This window comes from Protopterus annectens, chromosome 1.part2 (assembly GCF_019279795.1).
Source record: "Protopterus annectens isolate FY-2018-M chromosome 1.part2, PAN1.0, whole genome shotgun sequence".
In the NCBI taxonomy this organism is placed as follows: domain Eukaryota; kingdom Metazoa; phylum Chordata; order Ceratodontiformes; family Protopteridae; genus Protopterus; species Protopterus annectens.
In genome coordinates this window covers 388,457,620-388,479,650 of record NC_056727.1, presented here as the reverse complement: position 1 = coordinate 388,479,650, position 22,031 = coordinate 388,457,620, and the positions used below count along the sequence as shown (strand labels likewise).

Sequence of the window (22,031 nt, the reverse complement as noted above, 5' to 3'; positions counted from 1 at the left end):
TATTTGTTTTTTTTTTTTTTTTGCTATGGATGGGTAAATTTAAGGCTTTGATTTATGAAGGAAAGTGTTATATTACAGTCGGCTGTTAAGCAGACTTAATTAACTCCATGTTAAAATAAAGGTAAAATAATGCTAAACAGCTAATATTACAATTTATTTATTTAACATTTGTTAACTGGGAAAGTCCGACTTGGAGCAAAGCCACTTTTCAGTGGAGGCCTGGGGAGAAATGCTCCAGACACGTCTTTGTAATGTGGGAGCAAACCAGAGCACCCGGAGGAAACCCACACGAATGCAGGGAGGACATGCAGACTCCACATAGAAGGTACCCCCAGATGAGAATTGAACTGGAGAACCTTTTGCTGTGAGGAGAAAATGTTATCGCTGCACCACTGAGCCATTTTATAACTACTGTTTTAAGTACTAAACCAAATCCTTCACATTCAGTAAGGATGGGGATAAAAAGAGATGAATGGTGTGATCAATTTCAGTGCAGTAGAGGTCTGATGTGATTGAGAAATGTTTTATTTAAATAAAATTTCACTGAGGAGCATTTTTTGTCCTTTTTCATCAAAAAAAATTTCAAAGCAAGTCAGAAAATAAAGCACATCTGATCTTCAGTGTGGAAGTCTAATACACGGGCTCAAATACAATGAGTCCTACTATCTCATGTCCTATTGTCAGATACAAGAATTTTAAATCGAGTTGCAAAATAAAGTATATATTAGCCTCAGTTTAGAAGTCTGATACAAAGTGAACTGGCAAGGAGTTATAATCAGATCTCACTTCATCAGTCACATTCTTACAAAGTAATTGGTACATGCAGTTTATGTATATACATGTTTACACATTTATAGGGACATATGCATGCAATCACTATATCTTGCAAAAGAAAAAAAATATTACAACCTCTTGTACTATAAACATGCCTTTTAGTCTCATGTCTCTGCAGCAAAATGACAATTGACAGATCAGTGTAACCCTGTCAATGAGTAGTACTATTTTGTCTCCGTATGCCTTAACTTTAATTGAATATCAATACTAGTTATTAACACAAATGTCAAACAATAACATCTTGGTATGAATATGAAAAGTTATTTTAGGATAAAGTCATTAAAGAAATGGAGTTTAAAAATATAAGGTCTGTAAAATATAAATTGTAATGCAGTCTGTGAAACATAGAATAAAAATGCACCGGATTTCCCTGTATACTTTTTGTTTCCTCATTAAATGTTACATATATAAACATGACAAGAAAAAAATATTTACTGAAAATAATAGTCCAGCTGTATATTTAAACAATTCCTTTGGTAACGGGAAATAAAAGGAAAAAGACATGAATCAGAGCAGAGACACACCCTGAGTGCTTTGACTACTTACGCCTTTTCAAGACATGCGTCCTTAGACATATTCTGTGCCAGGAGGTTTGTTGCCAGAGCAAATATCTCATCTGCCCATTCCTGCAAGAGTAGTGAAAGAAAAATGAGTTCAGATACATATTCAAGACCACAACAAACAATTATGATGTCTGGAACTGAATGTTTAACGCATTTGTTATATAAAGGTTATTTCAATATTTGGATTTCTGTGTTGTGAACTGATAAAATGTGTTTTTCAGCATTCTATGCCAAGACCTTAAAAACATTTACTCTAACTTAATTTGCACTCTAACTTAATTTGCAAATTGCTTTTTGTTTTTTTCACTACAATTGGAGGAAAAACTATTTCCATGAACTCACTTGATCTGTACAGCTGTCAGTAGAACAAAATTATTTGCAGATAGGAATGTCATAAAGAAAGCATTTTGCACCCCCCCACACACACACACACACACATGATCATGTGGATAAGCACATGCATGCATGCATGTACACACACACACACACACACACACACACACACACACACACACATACACAAACACATATTACTTTGAAAATCGGTTTTCAGAAATATGCACAATAATGTTTTTCATTGTGTATCTTGACAATCCATGCTAGTAAGTAGTAAGCATGTTGCTGCTGGTCAGGGAATACAGCATCTTAAAGTAAAGCCATAAGTGCATTTGCAAAATGCAGTTTACAAAAAAAACTCTCAGACCCAGCACTGAGAAGTATTCTGCCTTATTATTATGTGATTATTCCACAATTTGAACTGAAGATAATTGAAAACTAATAATTGATAATTGTCTTGTTTATGTCATTTGAAGGATTCAGTACTTGTCAGCCTGGAAAGATATTGCTGACAGACCATGCTGCTTTGCCAGGAATGGTCTGTACCTGTCCCCTCTACGTTTTCCAGTATTGTCTAAAATCCTACCCACCCCATAGTGCCTTTATTAGGCATTACCAGGTTGACAAACTTCCAATTTAGCAAAATCCATCCAAGAAAATCTAAAGGTGTTACTACTCAATGCTAGGAGTCTAAATAGGAAGCTCCACTCCCTGCAAGCTCTCAGTTACTGAAACTCAGTTTAAAGCTGTAGAGAGCACTCCAGCAGTGCAGGACTATAATGCATTTGATATATTTAGACATGTTACTGTTCTGGAAAGGACAAAATGTGCAGGTGTCTCAACTCTTATCTAAAAGAACGCATTTCAAGGTTGGACAAACAATATGACATGCTCGAGCTTCTCCATGTCCAAATTACCACTGGTAAAGTCCTATACCATATCCTTGTTAATTATAGGTCACCCACTGTAACCTGGGAAACCTATTAAAAATACCTAAATGTACTGGAGGCACTCCTCATTCACCCAGTACCATTAATGGGAGGCTTTAACTACCCATTCTAAAGTGGGAATTATACACAACCCCCAAAATGCAGGCACTGAGATTCCTGGACTTTATAAACATAAATATCCTGAACCAGATAGTTTGCATCCCTACTATGAACATTAACATGGGAAGCAAAGTTCTTCCCTGCACTTATTCAATAGAAATATACATCAGTGGATAGAGAATCACAGACTTACACCTGATCTGGCACCTATGTCTCTGTTAGACAGAGGCAGAAATTAAATGCTTAACCACCCATGCCTAAGCCTATATATACCACCATAAAATAAACCCAGGGTATCAAAGTTTGTCAAGTACATTTGGGAAGCATACATAAGCTTAAAAGGGCCCCCCTGCAATCTTTAGCCTTATAATCCTCTAAGTCCCTCTGAACCTATAGCAGCAGTAATAGCATTTTGCCAAAGGTGTATGGTATTGGTGGGAAACTAAAAAACATTATGAGATAATGAAGGCATCTCTGGATGGCCAAGCTAACACAGATTACCCGTTGAGAGTGGCTCCCTATTGAAGTATTGGGACTCACAATTCCTCACTGCAAAACACTGAAAAAAGATTTAAAATACAGGAGAACAGTAAATATTTAACATCACTCTTATCCTTTACATTTGCTTTTTATAGTAGGGCAAACCCCTCTATACCCAGTAATATTGGAGGTAATCTCCCCTGAACTTTTATAAATCAATTTCAAGATCACCATATGACAGAGAAAATGGCATATTCTGAGAAATGTCAGTCTCTGACTTAATATATATAAGTCTGGATTTTAGGTCACTCAGTCTCCCTATTCAGGGACGTGGCACTGTGTGTCCCAACATTTCAGATGGCTACCAATGAGAGCAGGTACTTAGAGAAATATATGCATGTATTTGTGCTCATCAAGAAAAAAAAGAAAACAGAATGAACTGGAGTATGCACATTTTTTTCAGCAAAATGTGGTTCCTGGGCAAGGTTAAACAGGAAGTTATAAAAAGAATCCTGTAACTTGGTGTTAACCATAAAAATTTATCCAGTGATATTGTCAGACCATGCACTTGCGCAAACTAAATTATCTACTGTGACAAACACAGGCATTTTCAAGCATTTCTTCTGAAAAGGAAGCTGTTTATTGATTGCATAGATGTAAGTTAAATGTTATTTGATTTGAGTTTAACTAGTAAAGAGAGCCTTCAAAGGACTGAGATAATTGTAAATGAAAAAATAGAAATAAGGTGGCAGTTACAGCAAATGAGATAGGGAATAATATTCACAATGGGTATCTAGAGGGTATAAAAAGTAAATGATTTACAGAAGTGAAAATAAAATAAATGGAACACAATACATTCAGCAGATAGTGACATAATCTAGAATGGTTATGCAAGAGTAATTAGAAAATACAAATGTACACAGACCAATTGTTTTAAAACACATATTTTCAAAACAGAAACCCTAGAGCAACCAAATTGTTGGCTCCACACCCAAGGCAACAAAAGGTTGGAAGGATGATAACTAAAATCAGAAGTTAATATAATTGCAGAGTAGAAGAGGACCCAGCACTAATTAAAAATATATGGGTAAACTACAGTGCACCATGTATTAACAAGATGAAAAGCATGAGAGCAACAAACAGGAAATCGTAACATATTTGAGACAGTTATTACTTTTAACAAAAGTAGAAAGACAGGTATCAACACACAAAATAAAGGAAACTGAAAAAAAGAAGCAATAAGAAACCAGAATCTAGGAAAAACTCAAGGAAGTGAGATAATTCTAATAGATATCTGGAAAAGAGAAACAACAGCATATAATTAAAATCTGGCTAGTACTTTTTAACAATATTTTTCTGGATCGAAATGTACATTTGACTTGGAAAGGATCAGTATTGATACTTATAATGGAGGGGAAAGATCCCCTTCATCCAGGGTCATGCAGATCCATCTTAATTCTAAATCATGATAATAACAACATGTTTAGAGTGATTTTGACAGAAAGATTAAGTATGGTAAAGAACAGTAGCCACCAGGGATATTACTCTTGTGCCTTAATGGCACCTACAGCAGTTTGGGTATGTGCCACTAGCCACCAGGAATACCACCCATACTTTAAAGGCACCTACAGCAGTACAGATATCAGGGGGGTAGGGTGGGCCATTGGCCACCAAAGGTAGTGCACTTATACCATACTGACACCTAGAGCAGTATGGAGATTGGGGGTGGGGGGAGCACTTGCCCCCAGGAAGTACTCTAAACTCATGTGTCTTTACAGCACTTAAATTAGAATGGGGATTAGGGTGGGGGAAGCACTATACACTAGGTATATAACTTGCAAAAGAGATATATGAGAAGGACAGACACATCAGAGATAGGTGCAGTGACTGTGGTGTGTGTGTGTGTGTGTGTGTGTGTGTGTGTGTGTGTGTGTGTGTGTGTGTGTGTGTGTGTGTGTGTGTGTGTGTGTGTGTGTGTGTATACTTGCGTTTTAATGCATTTTTGTGTGTGCGTGTGGAGAGTGACTGAGGGGAGATGCCTATGCCTACACAATACAACCACAGTATTTAATTACTGTGACATACAGATCAGCAACGTAACTGAGATTCAGAGAAATAAAAATCAGCTAATAATGAGGTCTTCACTCATTGTGGCTAACTTGTCACTGTGTCACAAAATACAACATCATGAGGGCAGGGCCTTTTTATGGTGAGCTATACTGCTCAAGCCAGGCCCTTTCATTAATTGTTAGCTAGTCTATGTAACCTTTTTTCATGATTAATTATATATTCCATAAATTTCTGTAGCAAAATAATTTTTAACTGAGTCTAAATTGTTACCATCCACAAAGCTCTGCACTGTATATAATGTGTGTGAGTGTAATAATACAAGTATATACTGATTCTAGAAATAAAACTAATTTAGAAGTACTTGTATATGTTTGAAAGCAGTTCCTCTTATAAAATTAGCATTCCTAGGAAAACATTTGTTGATTTATGTATATCTTAACCAGTATAGAACCCCACTCCAGATGGACGGTATTCAGGTTTAGCACAACTTTACTTTATGCACAAACTGTATGTAACAAATAACACATTATAAAGAAAAGTAAAGTATAACATGATGAGACATTAAAGTCCAATAGCTCAGGTGGGTGTGAAAGATCCCAAGGCACTTATCTAAAAGAGCAGGGGTTCTTTGTTTAACTAATTTTATATAAACTGAATAAATAAAATAATATTTACATTATTTAAAATATATACAAACTATTTACATTGACCTCTTATTCACTTTTTTTTTACATTTGAAATGCATGTATAGCTGACCGTCACAAACAAAATCTTTTTTATTTTTAATTTATGATGAATTTCATTTAGCACTATACATAATTTCTTTCACTCTTTGGTTCCAAATTGTTCACCTAACACTTAATATTTTTATCAGCCGTTTCAATAAACACTATTTTTATAAAAACATATTTAGCCATATCCATATTAATATTTTGTATCCCGTAATTTCATTTAAATAATGATTCTCATCTGATGTAGTCCATAATGTATCAATTCTTGTATATTTCAAAAATACATGTTCAGTGGTTTCTTCTTTATGACAATAATTACATATTCTTTCACTTTTTTAATATAACATGTTTGCTTTGACTGGTAATTGCCTAATTACCAATCTCCATAAAAATTAATGACATTCTACTATTTTTTAAAATCTATAATTTCTTCTTTTATAGCTTTAGTTTTCACTTCCTCCAGTTCTTTCCATGGGTATACATAAATATTTTGCTATTACTTTTTATACCATTTTTTTTCTTTCATCTTCTAAATCTTCTATATTTATTTTCCATCTTACAATTTTCTCTTGTTATGCTTTCATTTTTTATTCACATACTATTTTACTCTTTTAAAACTTTTCATCATATCCCATTTTTTTATATTTGTTTTCCAATGAAGCTTATTAAATTACCATTTTTTCCCTTAACAATTTAAGCAATTTATATAGATGTAATGAAACTGCAAATACCACTGGATTTATAAGTCCTAAACCACCAACTTAATTAATTAACATATAGCAGACCTCTCTTTACAGGATTAAGATGAGATCACAATATAAAAGAGAAGATGGTATTAATGTCTTTTTCAGTTGTAAACAGCATACTAAACACACTAGCTATATATAAAATATTTCCTAATACAACTGAGTTAGTCAAATAAACCTTTTTCTTGAAACAAAGTTTAAAAGATCTCCAAAAAGAACACATATTTTTGATTTTTATAGCATTTTTCCATTGTAGTACTACATCTTGTTTTACAAATGTAATACTTAATAATTTTATTTCTTGACAGATGAATTCAATACCTGTTAATCTTACCGTCATACCTTAAACCTTTGCTTTTTTCTATGTTCAAGCAGATACAAATTTTGTATCAACACAAATTTAACTTGCTTCCATCCAAATGCTTAGTAACTAGAATGATGTCATTTGCATATAATAACATTATAGGTATATCGATACTTCCCTTTGTTCTGTATCCAACATTACCATCTACTGAATTAATATGACCAGTTATTGCATTCAGAACTAGTGAAAATATAATGTTACTAAAAAAATCCTTGCCTTGCATCTCGCTTTAATACTTGCTTCTTCACTCAGCCATCAATTCATCAAAACTTTAATCTTATTTTGTGTATATGCTGTAAAACACACATTTATTTCTGTACTTAAATTATAAGCTTTGAATATATCCCATAGTATATTATGCTAACCAGTGTCAAAAGCTTTGCTTAGATCTCCTACCATAATTAAAGTATTTCCTTGTCTATTTAGTAAGTCATCTGTAATTTCTCTAAAATCATTGACAATTTTGAGATCCTTTTACTGTAACACAAAATATTAAATCCAGTAGAATATCATTAGCATTTCATTCCATTCTTTTTGTAGTATTTTCATAAAGATTTTATAATCAGTATTATTCAAAACAACAGGCCTCCAATTTCTTATAAATTTTCTCTCACCTTTTTGTTCATACAAATTTAAACATTTCACGACTGATTTCTTATATTTAAATCCATCATTAAACCACTCATTTAATAACTATATGAAATACATCTTTTAACTTACTGCCACATTGTTATACATTTGATATTTTACACCATCCACTGCTGTATGTATATTTACTTATGTTAGTACTAAATCCAGTTCTTCTAATCTTATATTTTTTCCAAATCTATTTTTTTTTTTGCTCAAAGTTATTACTTTCTATGATATCCTTTGAACTTTAGCAATATCTTTAAATCTATAATATATTTACAACAATACACAGTATGTCTCTTTCTGCACTATCCCTTTTTTGTCTATTAATTTTCTCATTATACTATCTTCCTTAACAGTATCATTTAAATAAGGAACAGTCTCTTCTTTTTAACTTGTATGAAATATCTTTGTTTATATAACAGATTTTTTTACATTTTTTTCTGGATTCATTGCATGCAACACTTGTTCTTTCTTAAAATATTCATTTCATTCCTTTCTAGTTTTAAGACATTCTTCACTTAACTTACTATACTATAAATCTTTTGCACTTCCTTTCTCCTTTTAACTTCCCATCCTTGATAACATTTTCTATATTTCTTTTTAAAAGACATCCAACATTCAGACCAACTTTGACAGAACTGCTGGATACTTATGTGATCCTCCCACAATTCTAAATTGTTTCCACCCACACCTACCCATTCTACTTCATTAATTCTTATTAGACCTTTTCCTATCTTAACATTACTAACTTTTTCTCTGAAATCTATCCAGCTAGCTTTATGGTCTGAAAAATCTGTGTCTAATGTACCTTCATTTTTTTATTTCACATCCTTGCAAAAGTAAAAAATAGTATGTGTTTTTTATATTACTCTACTATATGACCATAAATTGTTCTTCATATTCATAACTTCTCACATTTCATAATTTCTATAAATTTTTTACATCATCCCCCCTTTTTGCTTCTAAAGTTGCAATCAAAGTCTTCTACTATAATAACTTCCATAATAATAGAAATATAATGCATTATTAAGGCAAATATATTTCTCTTTCTTTACTAGTTACTTATGCATATATTTCAATTATTCTATAGACTTTACCTCTCCATCTAACATTGATAAGCATAATCCTACCCATTAAAATAATAGTATTATCAAGCACCTTAACTGTCTCTTTCATAAATATTGCCATGCATGAACATAAATCTTTTTGTAAAGTTCAGTATATCCAATTACTCCACAGACATTCTGCTTAAAATCGATCTTCTTTCAAATAAATCTTATCTTCTAGTATAATGATATCTCTATCACATTTTTTACATCAGTGAATAGCTAGTCTTCTAACTTTGTCTTTGAACCTCTCCAAGGATGATGTCTCAATACAAACAAAAAATGATTGTCTTTAACAACTGGCTTATCTTCTGATGTTAGTCCAAGGGTATCCAATATCTGTAGCCTGGGAAGGCATGGTTGATAGCAAAGGCATGGTTGATAGGCCACAGTGCTTTGCCAGTGATGGTCTGCACCTGTCTTCTCCAGGCTTTCAGATACAGTCAAAGGCATTAGCCACCCCATTGTGCCTTTTTTAGGAAATGTCAAAATAACCATCCTCACAACATAACAAAATCCTCTCTAGATAAACACAAAGTACTACTGCTTAATTCTAGGAGTCTAAACAAGAAAGTGCATTCCCTGGGAGCATCTCACTTTGGAATATGATGACATCTGTGCAGTCACCAAGCCATGGTTCAAAGGTGCGGAAAGCACTCCGGCCAGGAAGTCTACAATGCCTTTCATACATTCAGCCCACAAACTGAGTGTGAAAGGACCAAAGGAGGAGGTGTATCCATCTTCATTAAGGATAAGTACACCTTGAGACTGGTCAAGCAGTATGGCTATCTTGAGCTACTCCATGTCCAATTAACTATAATCAACACCCCCTACCACATCATAGCTAGCTAGAGGTCCCCCACCATCAAACAGGAAAAGTATATCTGCAGTCACTTGCCATACAACTTAACACCTTACTCATGGATGATTTTAATTATCCTACTATCAACTGGGAAGCATACAAGACCACAAACATGCTGGCTTAGAGGTTCTTGGACTTTGTTAATGAAAATGCTCTGGAACAGCTTGTCAGCACACCTACAAGATACTCAAATGTCCTGGACATAGTACTCACTAACATGGGAAAGCATTGCACCCCTCCCCGTGTGATGTCCCTGGTAAGATCACCCTCTAAATTACTCTCGTTCGATGTAATTATAAGACCAGATACCCCATCAACCTCAAAAATGCTTAAGAATTTTTGTACGACAAATTACCACCTACTTATTGATGGTATAAGAAGTTTCAAAGTCACTTTGAATGCAGACAACATGGACTCCTATGCAGAGGTGTACACCGAAGCCCTGTATAACTACTTAAGCAGTTGTACAAAATCGGCTGTACCTGACTGGATTAAAGCCATTTCTTGCCAAAAAACAAGCCACCCTGGTTGACCCCTAGTATAAGCAGCCTACACAACAAGACAAAGAAATGAATGTCCATGAACAAGAAGGAACTGGCTCAGCAGAGGAAGAAATCCCTCTCTAGCTTAAGCAAACAAATTAGAGAACTCGTCAAGTCCTTCAAAGCTATTAACAAAGAAAACATAGCCTCCATAGCTAAAAATAATGCCAGGGCATTCGTTTCAACTATGGCCAAAATCTAAAAGAGAATACACAGCTATACACTATACTGGTTGTGGATGGCACCATCCATACTCATCCAGAGGTAATAGCAAACATGCTAGCTGACAGATTTGGAGCAAACTTTACCCCCTGTCTCCTCAAGTCATCCCCCAAAGTATACCTGCCACCATTCATCGGCCTATTATCTCAAGAGAGCAGGACGTCTCGGTGCTCTCCAAGGCCAAAAACACAGCATCAATGGGAACAGACAACATCCAATGTTGCCTTTTAAACAACTTAAAATATGACTTAGCAGACCCACTTGGATCCCTGTTTAACTACAACCTGAGAACTGGCTATGTTCCAGCAGAATGGAGGACAGAAACAATAATCCCTCTGCTCAGAGGGGGTCCATCAACCAAACCTGACAGTTATAGGCCCATAAGCTTGACTAGCTTCATCTGCAAAGCCATGGACAGAATTATTATGGACCTTACCTAATGAGGACATAGGTAATCTCCAATGTCTGCACCCAACCCAGAGTTCAGATTAGTTAAAGATAGGTCATGCCTGTTAAACATGGAGAAAGCCACCAATGCACTAGATGAGGGAAAAACAGTGCATACCACATATTTTGACCGAGCCAAGGCATTTGACACAATCCCCCACTCAGGTATTATAGAGAAACTACATTACCAGTGGGGTAGCTAGCTGTCTCATTGATAGGGCACATACTGTTAAAGTGGGTGACTTCACCTGTAGCAAAAGACCAATCACCAGTGACATACCACATGGTTCTGTGCTGGGCTCCTTATTGTTTGAAATTCATTTCTCAAAAGTCCAGGCAAACTTGAATGGCCCGTGGCTGACCAAGTTCTTTGATGACTGCAAATTGGGAGCAATCATCGAGTCCCCCAATGATGTTAATATACTGCAGACAGGATTACTGCAGACAAATGATTGGTGCCAAAGCCATGGATTAAAGCTAAAATCAAAAACATCATTATTATTCCCTTTGGGAAAGCTGATATCTCTGCTAATTACATTATAGACGGCACCCCCCTAAATGTAGACCCAGTGGTATGTGATCTGGGTACTCAGGTTGCTAGCAATCTGATCTTTGACCTCCAAGTATTTACAGTAGTATGGAAATCCTTCTATTTGGCACATCTGATAAGTTAAGGAATCTCATTTTAATCTAATGATGCTATAATTCCATTATACTTGGCCCTCTTCAGACCAGTAATTGAGTACAATGCTCCCTCTTGCATATACCTCACTAGACACCTGCAACAATTGGAGAGACCACAGAGGTTTCTTACCAAGAAATTACAGACAGGGTAAAAAAAATCAAGTCTTACATGGAAAGACTGAATGCCTTGTTATTGTATTCTGTCTCCTACAGGTTGCTAAGGGATGACCTGTGCCTGGCTTATAGTGCAGTCTCTGACCCGGCCCTGATGTAAAAGCTACATATTCATAAATCAAACTGCAGGAGTATCACTCGCTCCAGGGGTCTTAACCTATCCTCTGATTTGAACAGGTCATGCAGGAGAGATAGATATATTTCCAAGAAAGTGCCATTTCTCTGGAGCAAGCTTCCAATTCACATTAAACAGAGCCCCACCCTGACCCTCTCTAGATCAGTGGATGGGTGACCACAAATTCACTCCTTCTTTTCCTTTGCATTTAATTCAATAATTTTTCTTTTATTTCCCACTGTTTTACATACAGATTTTTTTTACTACATTCCAGGTAATATCTTCTTCATCATCTTCTTCTATATTTAATTCTTGTTTTTCATGTGCCATACTTTTACCATCATTTTTTCCAGTGTTTCTTCTGTATTTTTTCCTAGCTGATTTTGTCCCTGTTCTTCTTCAGTTACTACTTCCGTGCTACTTCCATAATCTCTTGAATGTGTTCAGACAAAATAGCTTCATGTACTTATCATAGTTTCATGTATTTATACTGTCCTTTCTTTACAATCTATTCACATATGACCTACCTTATTGCATTTACAACATTTTAGCTTACATTTTTACATCATTACCCATCGTACCTCATATAAAACATTTTTTTCTTGTACAATCAATAATCAAGTGATCTGATTTTCCACAGTAGAAATACGTTTTGGATCTAGTCCAGTAATTACCAACACCTTTTTGACCATCTGCATTTATAATACTTGAGATATGAATGATTTTATCATTTTCCATTTTTAGTACAGCATTATAATCCCAGCCCCAAGTCCATAATCCTCTATTGTTGAAAACTTCAGAAATGTCCAACACATCTTTACATATGCCATTTAAATGTATTTTCATTGTGTACTTTTTTAATTTCTATTGGAAATTGCACATGAATTTTCTTCGAAGTTTCTCTGAATAAAGTTTTAACTACATAAGTATTTCAAGAAGTGCAGTCTTTCTTATTTTCATATTGACTCAAAATATTTTCCATTGCCTGACCATTTTCAAAAATTATATCACAAAATGTTTCTTTGCTTAACTGAATAGAAGCTCTTACTTCTGTTGGAGAAGATCCTAAAGGTGAAATAAGATTGTCCCTTACCTCATATGTTTCTGTTTCTTTCCTCCTTGGAGAAAAGCTTAACAGTATCATTTATTCTTTGTTTCATAGCAGTTGCTATTCCAGGTATTCCTTTTTTTGCTTCCTCCTTAACCTTATCAGCATAAGGTTTTGTCTTAGCATCTCCTGTTTTTGTATCAAAAGTATCTCTTCATTTTGAATTTTGTCCACTAACACTCCCCATGCTATATCCTTGCCATTATCAGGTTTACTTTTCTCACATAATTTCTCTAATAAAACATTCTGCAACCCTCCTGACTGGAGAGTTGTAATAATACATGCCTCATCACACTGTTTTCTTCCCAGAAGAGCTGCTGCTTGACAATCATCTCTTCTGAATCTGAAAAAAAATTTCCTGCCTTTTCTCCAACTATGCACCCTTTTGCTGTTTCACAAATATCAACACAAGTCTCACCTGTCTTCTTGCCATCCTATGCAGCCACTAGAACTCCTCTAGAAGGCATATATCCCTTTTCTCTTGAGTCTGCAACCTCAGACAGAGATACAGAAGGCTCGACTACCTTCTCTTCTCTCCTCTTATATCTCAACACATTTCTAAGTTGATTTGAAGGCTTGGCTGCCTTCTTCTCCTCCAAGTAACCACCAAACAACTCTCTCAACTCTGTTGTTGTAACTTCCAGCTTCTATGAACAGCCTCAATGCAGAAACAAAAGCAGGAAGTACAACCAAAAAATGTTCCCGTTCACAATGCAAAGAGTAGGGGATTTTTATTTTCAACGTATATATAAAGTACATGTTTCTATATTTACATATTTACAAAAAAAACTATGATTTCATGCTCTATTCCTTCATTACTTACACTCATACAGATACCCACACATTTTCTCCATAACCACCACTTGATTTTTCTTATAATTTTTGGTAATATCTGGGATGATGTGAGGTATTGCCAATTCTGTCAGGAGAAGTTGGGCAGATGATGTGTAACATACGCCAGCATTGCTAGCTGGAGTTTTGTAAACAATTATATGACATTTGTATACATCAGACTTATTTGTACAGGTGCTTATGTTCAAAATGTATTTGTAAAGCTGCTTGTGTTAAAAATGTACCAACAGTGGATCCTGCTGGACAAAAAATAAATACAGCTGTATGTCAGACTGTATTGTAACTGTTGAAATTAACATGTTGTAACAGAGGATACTAGAAGAGAAGAGATTAATCCATGTCCAGCTAACTTTGAAAAGTAGTCTGAAATTAAATTACCTGGTTTAGACCATAAAGATTGTATCCTACAGTTCTGATTGCAGCCAGAGACAAAATGTCAGTGAAAACCAAGACTAGCAATCCTACTGTATTGCCCTTAGAGGTGAACTAATTCCTACCCAGGAAGGGTGGAAGTTGTGAAATGGTTTTATAGCTTCTAGATGCTATAATACATTTCAGCAAAGCTCTGTATGGTAACACATATGTGCTAAATTCTGGCTCAGTTTCTAGCAAAAGGGTTAGTGTGGGAACCAGAGTCAGATGACTAGATGTATGCGATGTTATTCTGTAATCCAGCACTGAAATGATGTTTTAATACAAGATGAGACAGAAGTCTCATAGAAGTCTGTTTCTGAAACTTGACCAAGAAGGAAGACTACTTAACCACTTCATATTCCCTTGCTTTAGTAAGTGACCATGCAATAATAATTCTTTAAATCAGTCAGAAAAATATAGTTAGATTAGTTATGCACAATTTTCCTGTATCTGCGTGAATCTATCCATTTGTGTTTTAATATTTCATGTGCTGAAACTCTGGTGTTTATAGTAAATAGATATTTAATATTTTCATGTTTTTTACTATTTATTAATAAATATATTTAAATGTTCATTGTGGCTGGTCCTTTAGAGAATATTTTAACCTTTGAGAGTAGTTAGATTTATTTGGTGACACTGTGGCTGCTCCTGAAAGCCTTGCTGCATTGGTTAATTAATTTTACTCAGTACAATTGGGTACCCTTGTAATAGCCTTAGGGTAGCTAGCTTTGGAATATTCTGGTTGCAGTACCTACCTTATAGTCTGGGCAAAAGGGGGAATAGCTGATAAATCTGTACCAGCCTTCCACAGGTGCATCTGTGTGTGTGTGTGTGTGTGTGTGTGTGTGTGTGTGTGTGTGTGTGTGTGTGTGTGTGTGTGTGTGTGAAAATCAAATCTCAGAGAGTGTGTGCTTCAGTTACTTGGAGCAGGGACACACAGCACTTGTTTCACAGAGAGGATGGTGGAAGACTTGGGTTAAAACACTTCGCTGAGGATTCTACTCTACAGCTGTGAAAGTGGGAGAGTCTTATTGGGGGCCTGGAGAGAGAGAGGAAACTCAGCTCCCAGACTGAGTGTGTTCCCTGTGTGCTCTTAAGGGAATTATGTTTGGTGCAGAGAGCTGCATTAGAAAATACTGTGTGTATCTATTTTTGTTCCAAGTGAATATCCCTCACCAGTGTCAGTGGTGAGGACTGAGGCTCCTTTATCACTGGCCCACAGGAGGGACATCACAATATCCATTTACCATTAAATATAACTTCATTTAGCCTTTCATTCCAAATTGTCCCAGTTATACCAAATATGTTTTAGCCACATTATTAACATATTCTTTACTACGCTTTCCATAAAAACATAGCGAATCATGTCCATGTTTATTTGTTGATAGTCTGTCAATTCTTTAACTATTTTACTTTCTTTACCCATAAATGTTTAACTTTTTTACATGTTAAAAGACATGTTCTGTCTGTTGTTCCTAATTTTCGACAATGCAAACAAATTATCTCATTAACTTTTATAAGGCATATTTCCTTTGACAGGTTATTGATTTGTAACCTCACTAAGAAATCTTGATATACAACTTTTTCATGCGCCATCTATTTCTTTGATTTATAGTTTTAACTTAATTTTCAGAAGGATTCGCATCATATTTTTCTCATAATATTCACTTTTATTCATTTTAATTAGATTCCATTCTTTTTGATATTTTCCTTAAATATATTCAGCACAAATGCATTCTCTTTTCCATTTATCCATCTGAAAACCTTATACAAATGTAAAGATTCTCCATACACTATCAGGTTCAATAAACTCAGACTACCCTTTATCTTTTCCATATACAACACTTTTTTAACTGGATATAATCTAGATCCCCAAATAAACTGAATTTAATATATACACTGACTTAATATGGCAATTTCCCCTTCCAAATTGTATTTATCAGGTATAATTGTAACGGTGAGTGTGGAAGAGAGGTGAAGAAGAGAGTACAGGCAGGATGGAGTGGGTGGAGAAGAGTGTCAGGAGTGATTTGACAGATGAGTACCTGTAAGAGTGAAAGGGCAGGTCTACAAGAGGGTAGTGAGATCAGCTATGTTATATGGGTTGTAGATGGTGGCATTGACAAAAAGGCAGGAGTCAGAGCTGGATGTGGCAGAGTTAAAGATGTTAAGATTTGCACTGGGTGTGACGAGGGTAGACAGGATTAGGAATAAGTATATTAGAGGGTCAGCCCAGCTTGGAAGGTTTGGAGACAAAGCCAGAGAGGCAAGATTACGTTGGTTTCGAGATGTGCTGAGGAGGGATGCTGAGTATATTGGGAAAACGATGCTAAGGATGAAGCTACCAGATAACAGGAAAAGACAAAGGCCTAAGATAAGGTTTATGGATGTGGTGAGAGAGGACATGCAGGTGGTTGTTGTGACAGAGCAAGATGCAGAGGACAGGAAGAAATGGAAACAGGTGATCTGCTGTGGCGACCCCTAACGGGAACAGCCGAAAGAAGATGATGAATTTTTATTTAATAATAACTTATAACTACTCCATGTTTTTCCTTATTAATATTCAAACCGACTTCTTGTAGTCTATCATATATGTTTCTAATCCCTTTTTCCATTTCTTTTCCATTTTTGCTATTAATATTATATCATCAGCATAAGACATAATAATAAGATACTATGCCCCCATTTCGTATAAGTAATTACTCTTATCCAACTCTTCATTTAATCCTCTTCTCAAAGTATTCATAACCATAATAAATAAAAAAAAAGGGTCTATATTATTTGAACGATGTTTTATAACTTCAAAAACCATATGGGCGACACCATATAGTCGAAGTTACAAAACTTCGAATAGTGAAAAAAAAGAAAAGACTAAACCCTAAACTAAGGGTTGTAGGCACCCCCCGCTCTTTAAATATAACAACCCCGAGACCACACTATAATGCAGTAAAGGAAAGACTTCCCTTTACTGCACTGTAGTGCAATGTCAGAGTTGGTATATTTAAAGAGTGGAGGGTGTGGAGTGAAGGGGGGCTTGCCCCCTGATTTAACATGTTAGGTGACTTTTTTGTTTCTTTTTCACTTTTTGAAGTTTTATAACTTCGACCATATGGTGTCGCCCATATGTTATTCAAAGTTATAAAACTTTGTTCAAATAATATAGACCAAAAAAAAACTACTCACTGGGCATCCCTGTTTTACACATTTTCTCACTTCTATTTTTTTCACTAAACCAACCAATTATTTGCACTTCAGTTTTAGTATTTTATGTACTGGTTCACATACTTTTTTTATCTTTATACTAAAATTATATTGTTCCATTAATTGCCACAATCTATCATGCTCTATTGAGTCAAATTGTTTATTTATATCTGCCACAGTTAATTTTGTTTCTGTCTGACCTTTCTTAATATTATCTACCATGTCCCTAATTTTCATTAATATTGCTTGAATTCCTTTTCCTCTAACCCCATAACTATCTTCTTCTGTTCCATAGTACCAAAATACAAAAGTGACCACCCCCTTTCAATCTATCCTGCTATTTTAAAAATAGTGACTCTCCACTAAAACTTAACTTTTTAGACAGGTAAAACTTAAGTTACCTACTTTCACATCTAACTTTTCTAGTGCACACTGCAGTGTTTAGGGTAAACCATTTTTTTTCATCTTACCTTTACGCATCCCTGTGATTAGCAGTTGCTCTCATACCTGCTGGAAAGCACTAGGAAGCCTTAAACTGATACAAGCACTCAACGCTCCTTATTAATAAGAAGAAATTAATCATAGGCACTAAACATCCTATAATTGCAAGGTAAGGGAAAACAGCTCTTGTACTTTACAAAAAAAAAAAAAAAAAAAAAAAGCACCAAACTAGGCATGTCCAATGGTCAGCTTCCATTGATTTCTTCTGTCCACATGGTGAATCTGGGCATACTGGGGTAATGCAGCAATTGCCTCATGTACACAGACAACCATTTCCTCCTACCACCCAACACTACAACCTTTGAGAGATGCACTTACATAGCCAAACTGGAAGCAACGGTCTCTCCACCCAAGATAGTGCTAGACAGTCAAGAGGAGAAGGTTAACACCAGCACTACACCTCAAGCAACACATAGCTCTTCTAAACTCACACTACCAACACCCACACATAGCAACACTAAATCCACATATGTGGAGGTCCTTAACTGTAACCTGCCCAAGCAACAAGGACCTCCGAAGCTGAAACTCAAACAAACACCAATCACAACCAAAGTGTCACGTAACTCACAACACCAGTGTGCCACCTAGCAACAGCCCCTAAGGCAAGACAAAGTACTTAACACTTTAATCATAGGTGACTCTATAGTCAGGCACACTGATGTCCCACTCACCAGGCTGAACAAGGAGAAAATTACAGTGAGCTGCCTGTCGGATGTCAGGATCCGCCACATAACTCATGCACTCAAGGCACTCCACAACAAGTACAAATATGATTCTGTCATTGTCCATGTTGGAGTGAATGATTTGAGATGTACCTCCCTGGACTACAAGAAAAGAGATATGGAAGAGATTTTGGATCATGGAGCCCAGGCAAGTATGATCCTAGCCCTGAGTAGCATTCTGCCTTCACCCAAAGTGATACCACAATATAAGGACAAAATGATTGACTTCAACAATTGGCTAAGCTTCTGGTGTCATTCAAAGGGGATCCAGTATCTGTCTGCCTGGGACAACATGATCAACAGACTATGATGCTTTGCCAGAGATGGTCTGCACCTGTCACCCCTGGGATTAAGGTTACTGGCTAAGGCTCTTGCCACCCCTATAGTGCCTTTTTTAGGCAAAGTTCAAAGGACAAAACCACCACCATAACAGGTACAAGCATGCAAAATCTGAAGGTAATGCTACTCAATGCTAGAAGTCTAAACCTCAAAATGCACTCTCTCGAGGCACTCCTAAAAATGGAGAACATTGACATCTGTGCAGTAACTGAGACCTGGTTCAAGGCTCCAGAGAGCACCCCTGCAATACCAGGCTACAACTGTTACCACACTTTTCGGCCACCAAACCAGGATAGAAACACTAAAGGTGGAGGTGTGTCCATATTCACCAAGGATATTCACACCACCAGGTTAGTTGCCCTACACAATGCGTCTGAAATTCTCCAGGTGCAACTAACACTAGGTAAGACTGCAATCCAAATTGCAGCTTGCTACAGATCCCCCACAATGCCCCAGAATTCTCACTACACCTTTATAAACATACTGGGAAATATTAATATACAACCAAACACCCTAATACTGGGTGATTTCAACTATCCTGCCATTAACTGGGAAAACTACTCATGCACCAACACCTTTGTCCAACGGTTCTTGGAATTCATAAATTCCAATGCCCTGGATCAACTAATCCATAGTCCCACCAGGGGCTCCAGTATCCTAGACCTGGTCATTACCAACATGGGAAATCGATGCTCCACACCTATGATCACCTCCTCGTTGGTCAAGTCAGACCATAAGCTAATCACCCTTAACATCCACATCCCACCCCCACCCACCAGTAAGGAAACCTCCATAAAAAAACTTCTCCAAGGCTAACTTCATGCTACTCAAGTCAGAAGTTACAGACTTCATGACACCCATGCAGACGGGAACTGAAAGTCCGACTGCTGAGTCCTACACTAAGGCACTGTACTAGCACATCCACTCATGCATGAATTGTGGCATCCCAAATAGAACCAAGATGCTCTCCTCCAAAAAAAGGAAGCCAATCTGATGGTCCCCTGCCATAAATAAACTTTACAACAAAAGGAAAAAAGCTGTTGCAAAATAGAGGAAAATCCCAGGATGCAAAAAACTCCCTTACCAGCCTCAGTAAGAAGCTGAGTTCCCTCATAAAATCCTCTAAAGCTAGTTAAGAAAATAAAATTGCCAAAGATTCCAAAGACAACCACAAGGCATTCTATAACTATGTCAAGAATCTAAATGGCAATGCTCAGATCTGCTCTGAGCTACAACAGAATGGCATTAAATATACTGATCCCAAGGATATTGCCAGTATCCTGGCAGATCGATTCAGTGCCAACTTCACCCTCCTCTGACTCCCTAAATGGCCCATCTCAATACTGGAAGATTGCCAAATTCTGGTAATAAAGGCCACACAGGTAAAAAATGCACTCTCCAAAGCTAAGAATACAGCATCCATGGGACCAGATGACATCCCTGGCTGTGTACTAGATGAACTACAAAATGAACTGGCACCACACCTAAGTGGCAAGTTTAATCATACCCTCACCTCAGGCATTGTGCCCACTGAGTGGCGCACAACTACAGTTATCCCACTCCACAAGGGGGGATCCATCTTGGATCCTGGGAACTACCACCCCATCAGTCTGACGAGCCTGATCTGCAAGGCCATAGACCACATTATCATGGAACTTATAAACAAAGACAATGGCAACCTTAAAACACTGGACCCCACCCAGTTTGGTTTCGTGAAGGGCCAATCTTGTCTTATGAACCTTATTGACTTCTTCGACTCAGTCTCCAGAGCTGAGGATGAGGGTAAGGCAGTCCAGACAGCCTATCTGGACCTCGCCAAGGCCTTTGACACCATCCCCCACTCTGGAATAATAGATAAACTTACTAAGCTGGGCATTAATCCCTACGTCACTCGATGGGTTGCCAACTGGCTTACTGACAGAACCCACACTGTAAAAGTAGCTGACTCCAAATCCAGCTCAAGACAATTGACAAGTAGAGTGCCTCAGGGTTCAGTCCTGGGACCTCACTTGTTTGGCAATTACTTCTCTGAAGTACAGGCCAACACTAAAGGACTCTGGCTAACAAAATTCGCAGATGACTGCAAACTGGGAGCCATTAATGAATCCCCAAATGATGTGGATACTCTACAAAATGCCTTACAGAAACAGATGCTTGTTACCAGAGCCATGGGCTCAAGCTCAATGCCAAGAAATGTATAGATGTTCATCGTGCATACAGCTGCAGTCATAACAGATGGGTTATCCTGCGTCCAGCCGGTCCTCGGGTCGGCCGAATTCCAAAGTATAGGTCCGGCGTCGGTTGTCGTCGCTTCTTTTCTGACGTCTGTGCGGCAGGGGTATAAAAGAGCCAGCCGACGCCATCTTCTTCAGTCTTTCTTGCTGGCAGAAGCAGTTGCAAGTGCGCGGCCAGCTCTGAGATTTTAAAAAATATTTCAGCCGAAGTCTTCTTGAAAGCTAAGTACCCCATTGGGGAAACTTTTCTTGCCTCAGACCGATGTCAGACAAAGTTAATAATTGCATTTCATGTGGGAAGCAAATACCGCATAAGGATTTCCACTCTTTCTGTATTCCTTGCTTAGGCCCAGACCACAACGTCTTGGCCTGCCATTTTTGTGCTAGATTCAACAAATGCACTATTAAGCGTCGGGCGGAGTTCGCCCTTCACTATTTTGGTAAAAAATTTAATTATATTATGTCGTCGGATACTCCGACTCCAGTTTTGAGTAAAAGACCAAAGATAAGGACTGACATACGAGGTCCGCGACTTCTACTGACACCACGCTAAGGCCGACTACCGGTTCTCCGGTTCTCAGCGGGTGCACCGCGGTGCCCTGAGTACCGATGACACTTCATTACCAGTGTCTTCAGTACCCGAGGTCACAGGCTCCTCAGTCCCCATTCCAACTACAGATACCGACGCCACTCTTGGGGAAA

The 22,031-nt window shown here is 37.0% G+C and overlaps 1 protein-coding gene across 1 annotated transcript in view; it reads right to left on the bottom strand.

Moving 5' to 3' along the window:
* PLCB1 (phospholipase C beta 1) overlaps window positions 1-22,031 on the bottom strand; it is a 4,354,095-nt gene that overhangs the window by 2,194,332 nt on the left and 2,137,732 nt on the right. Inside the window, exon 5 of the mRNA XM_044056572.1 lies at window positions 1,381-1,460. Coding sequence (XP_043912507.1) covers window positions 1,381-1,460 — 80 coding nt within the window. The remainder of the gene's footprint in view (window positions 1-1,380; window positions 1,461-22,031) is intronic.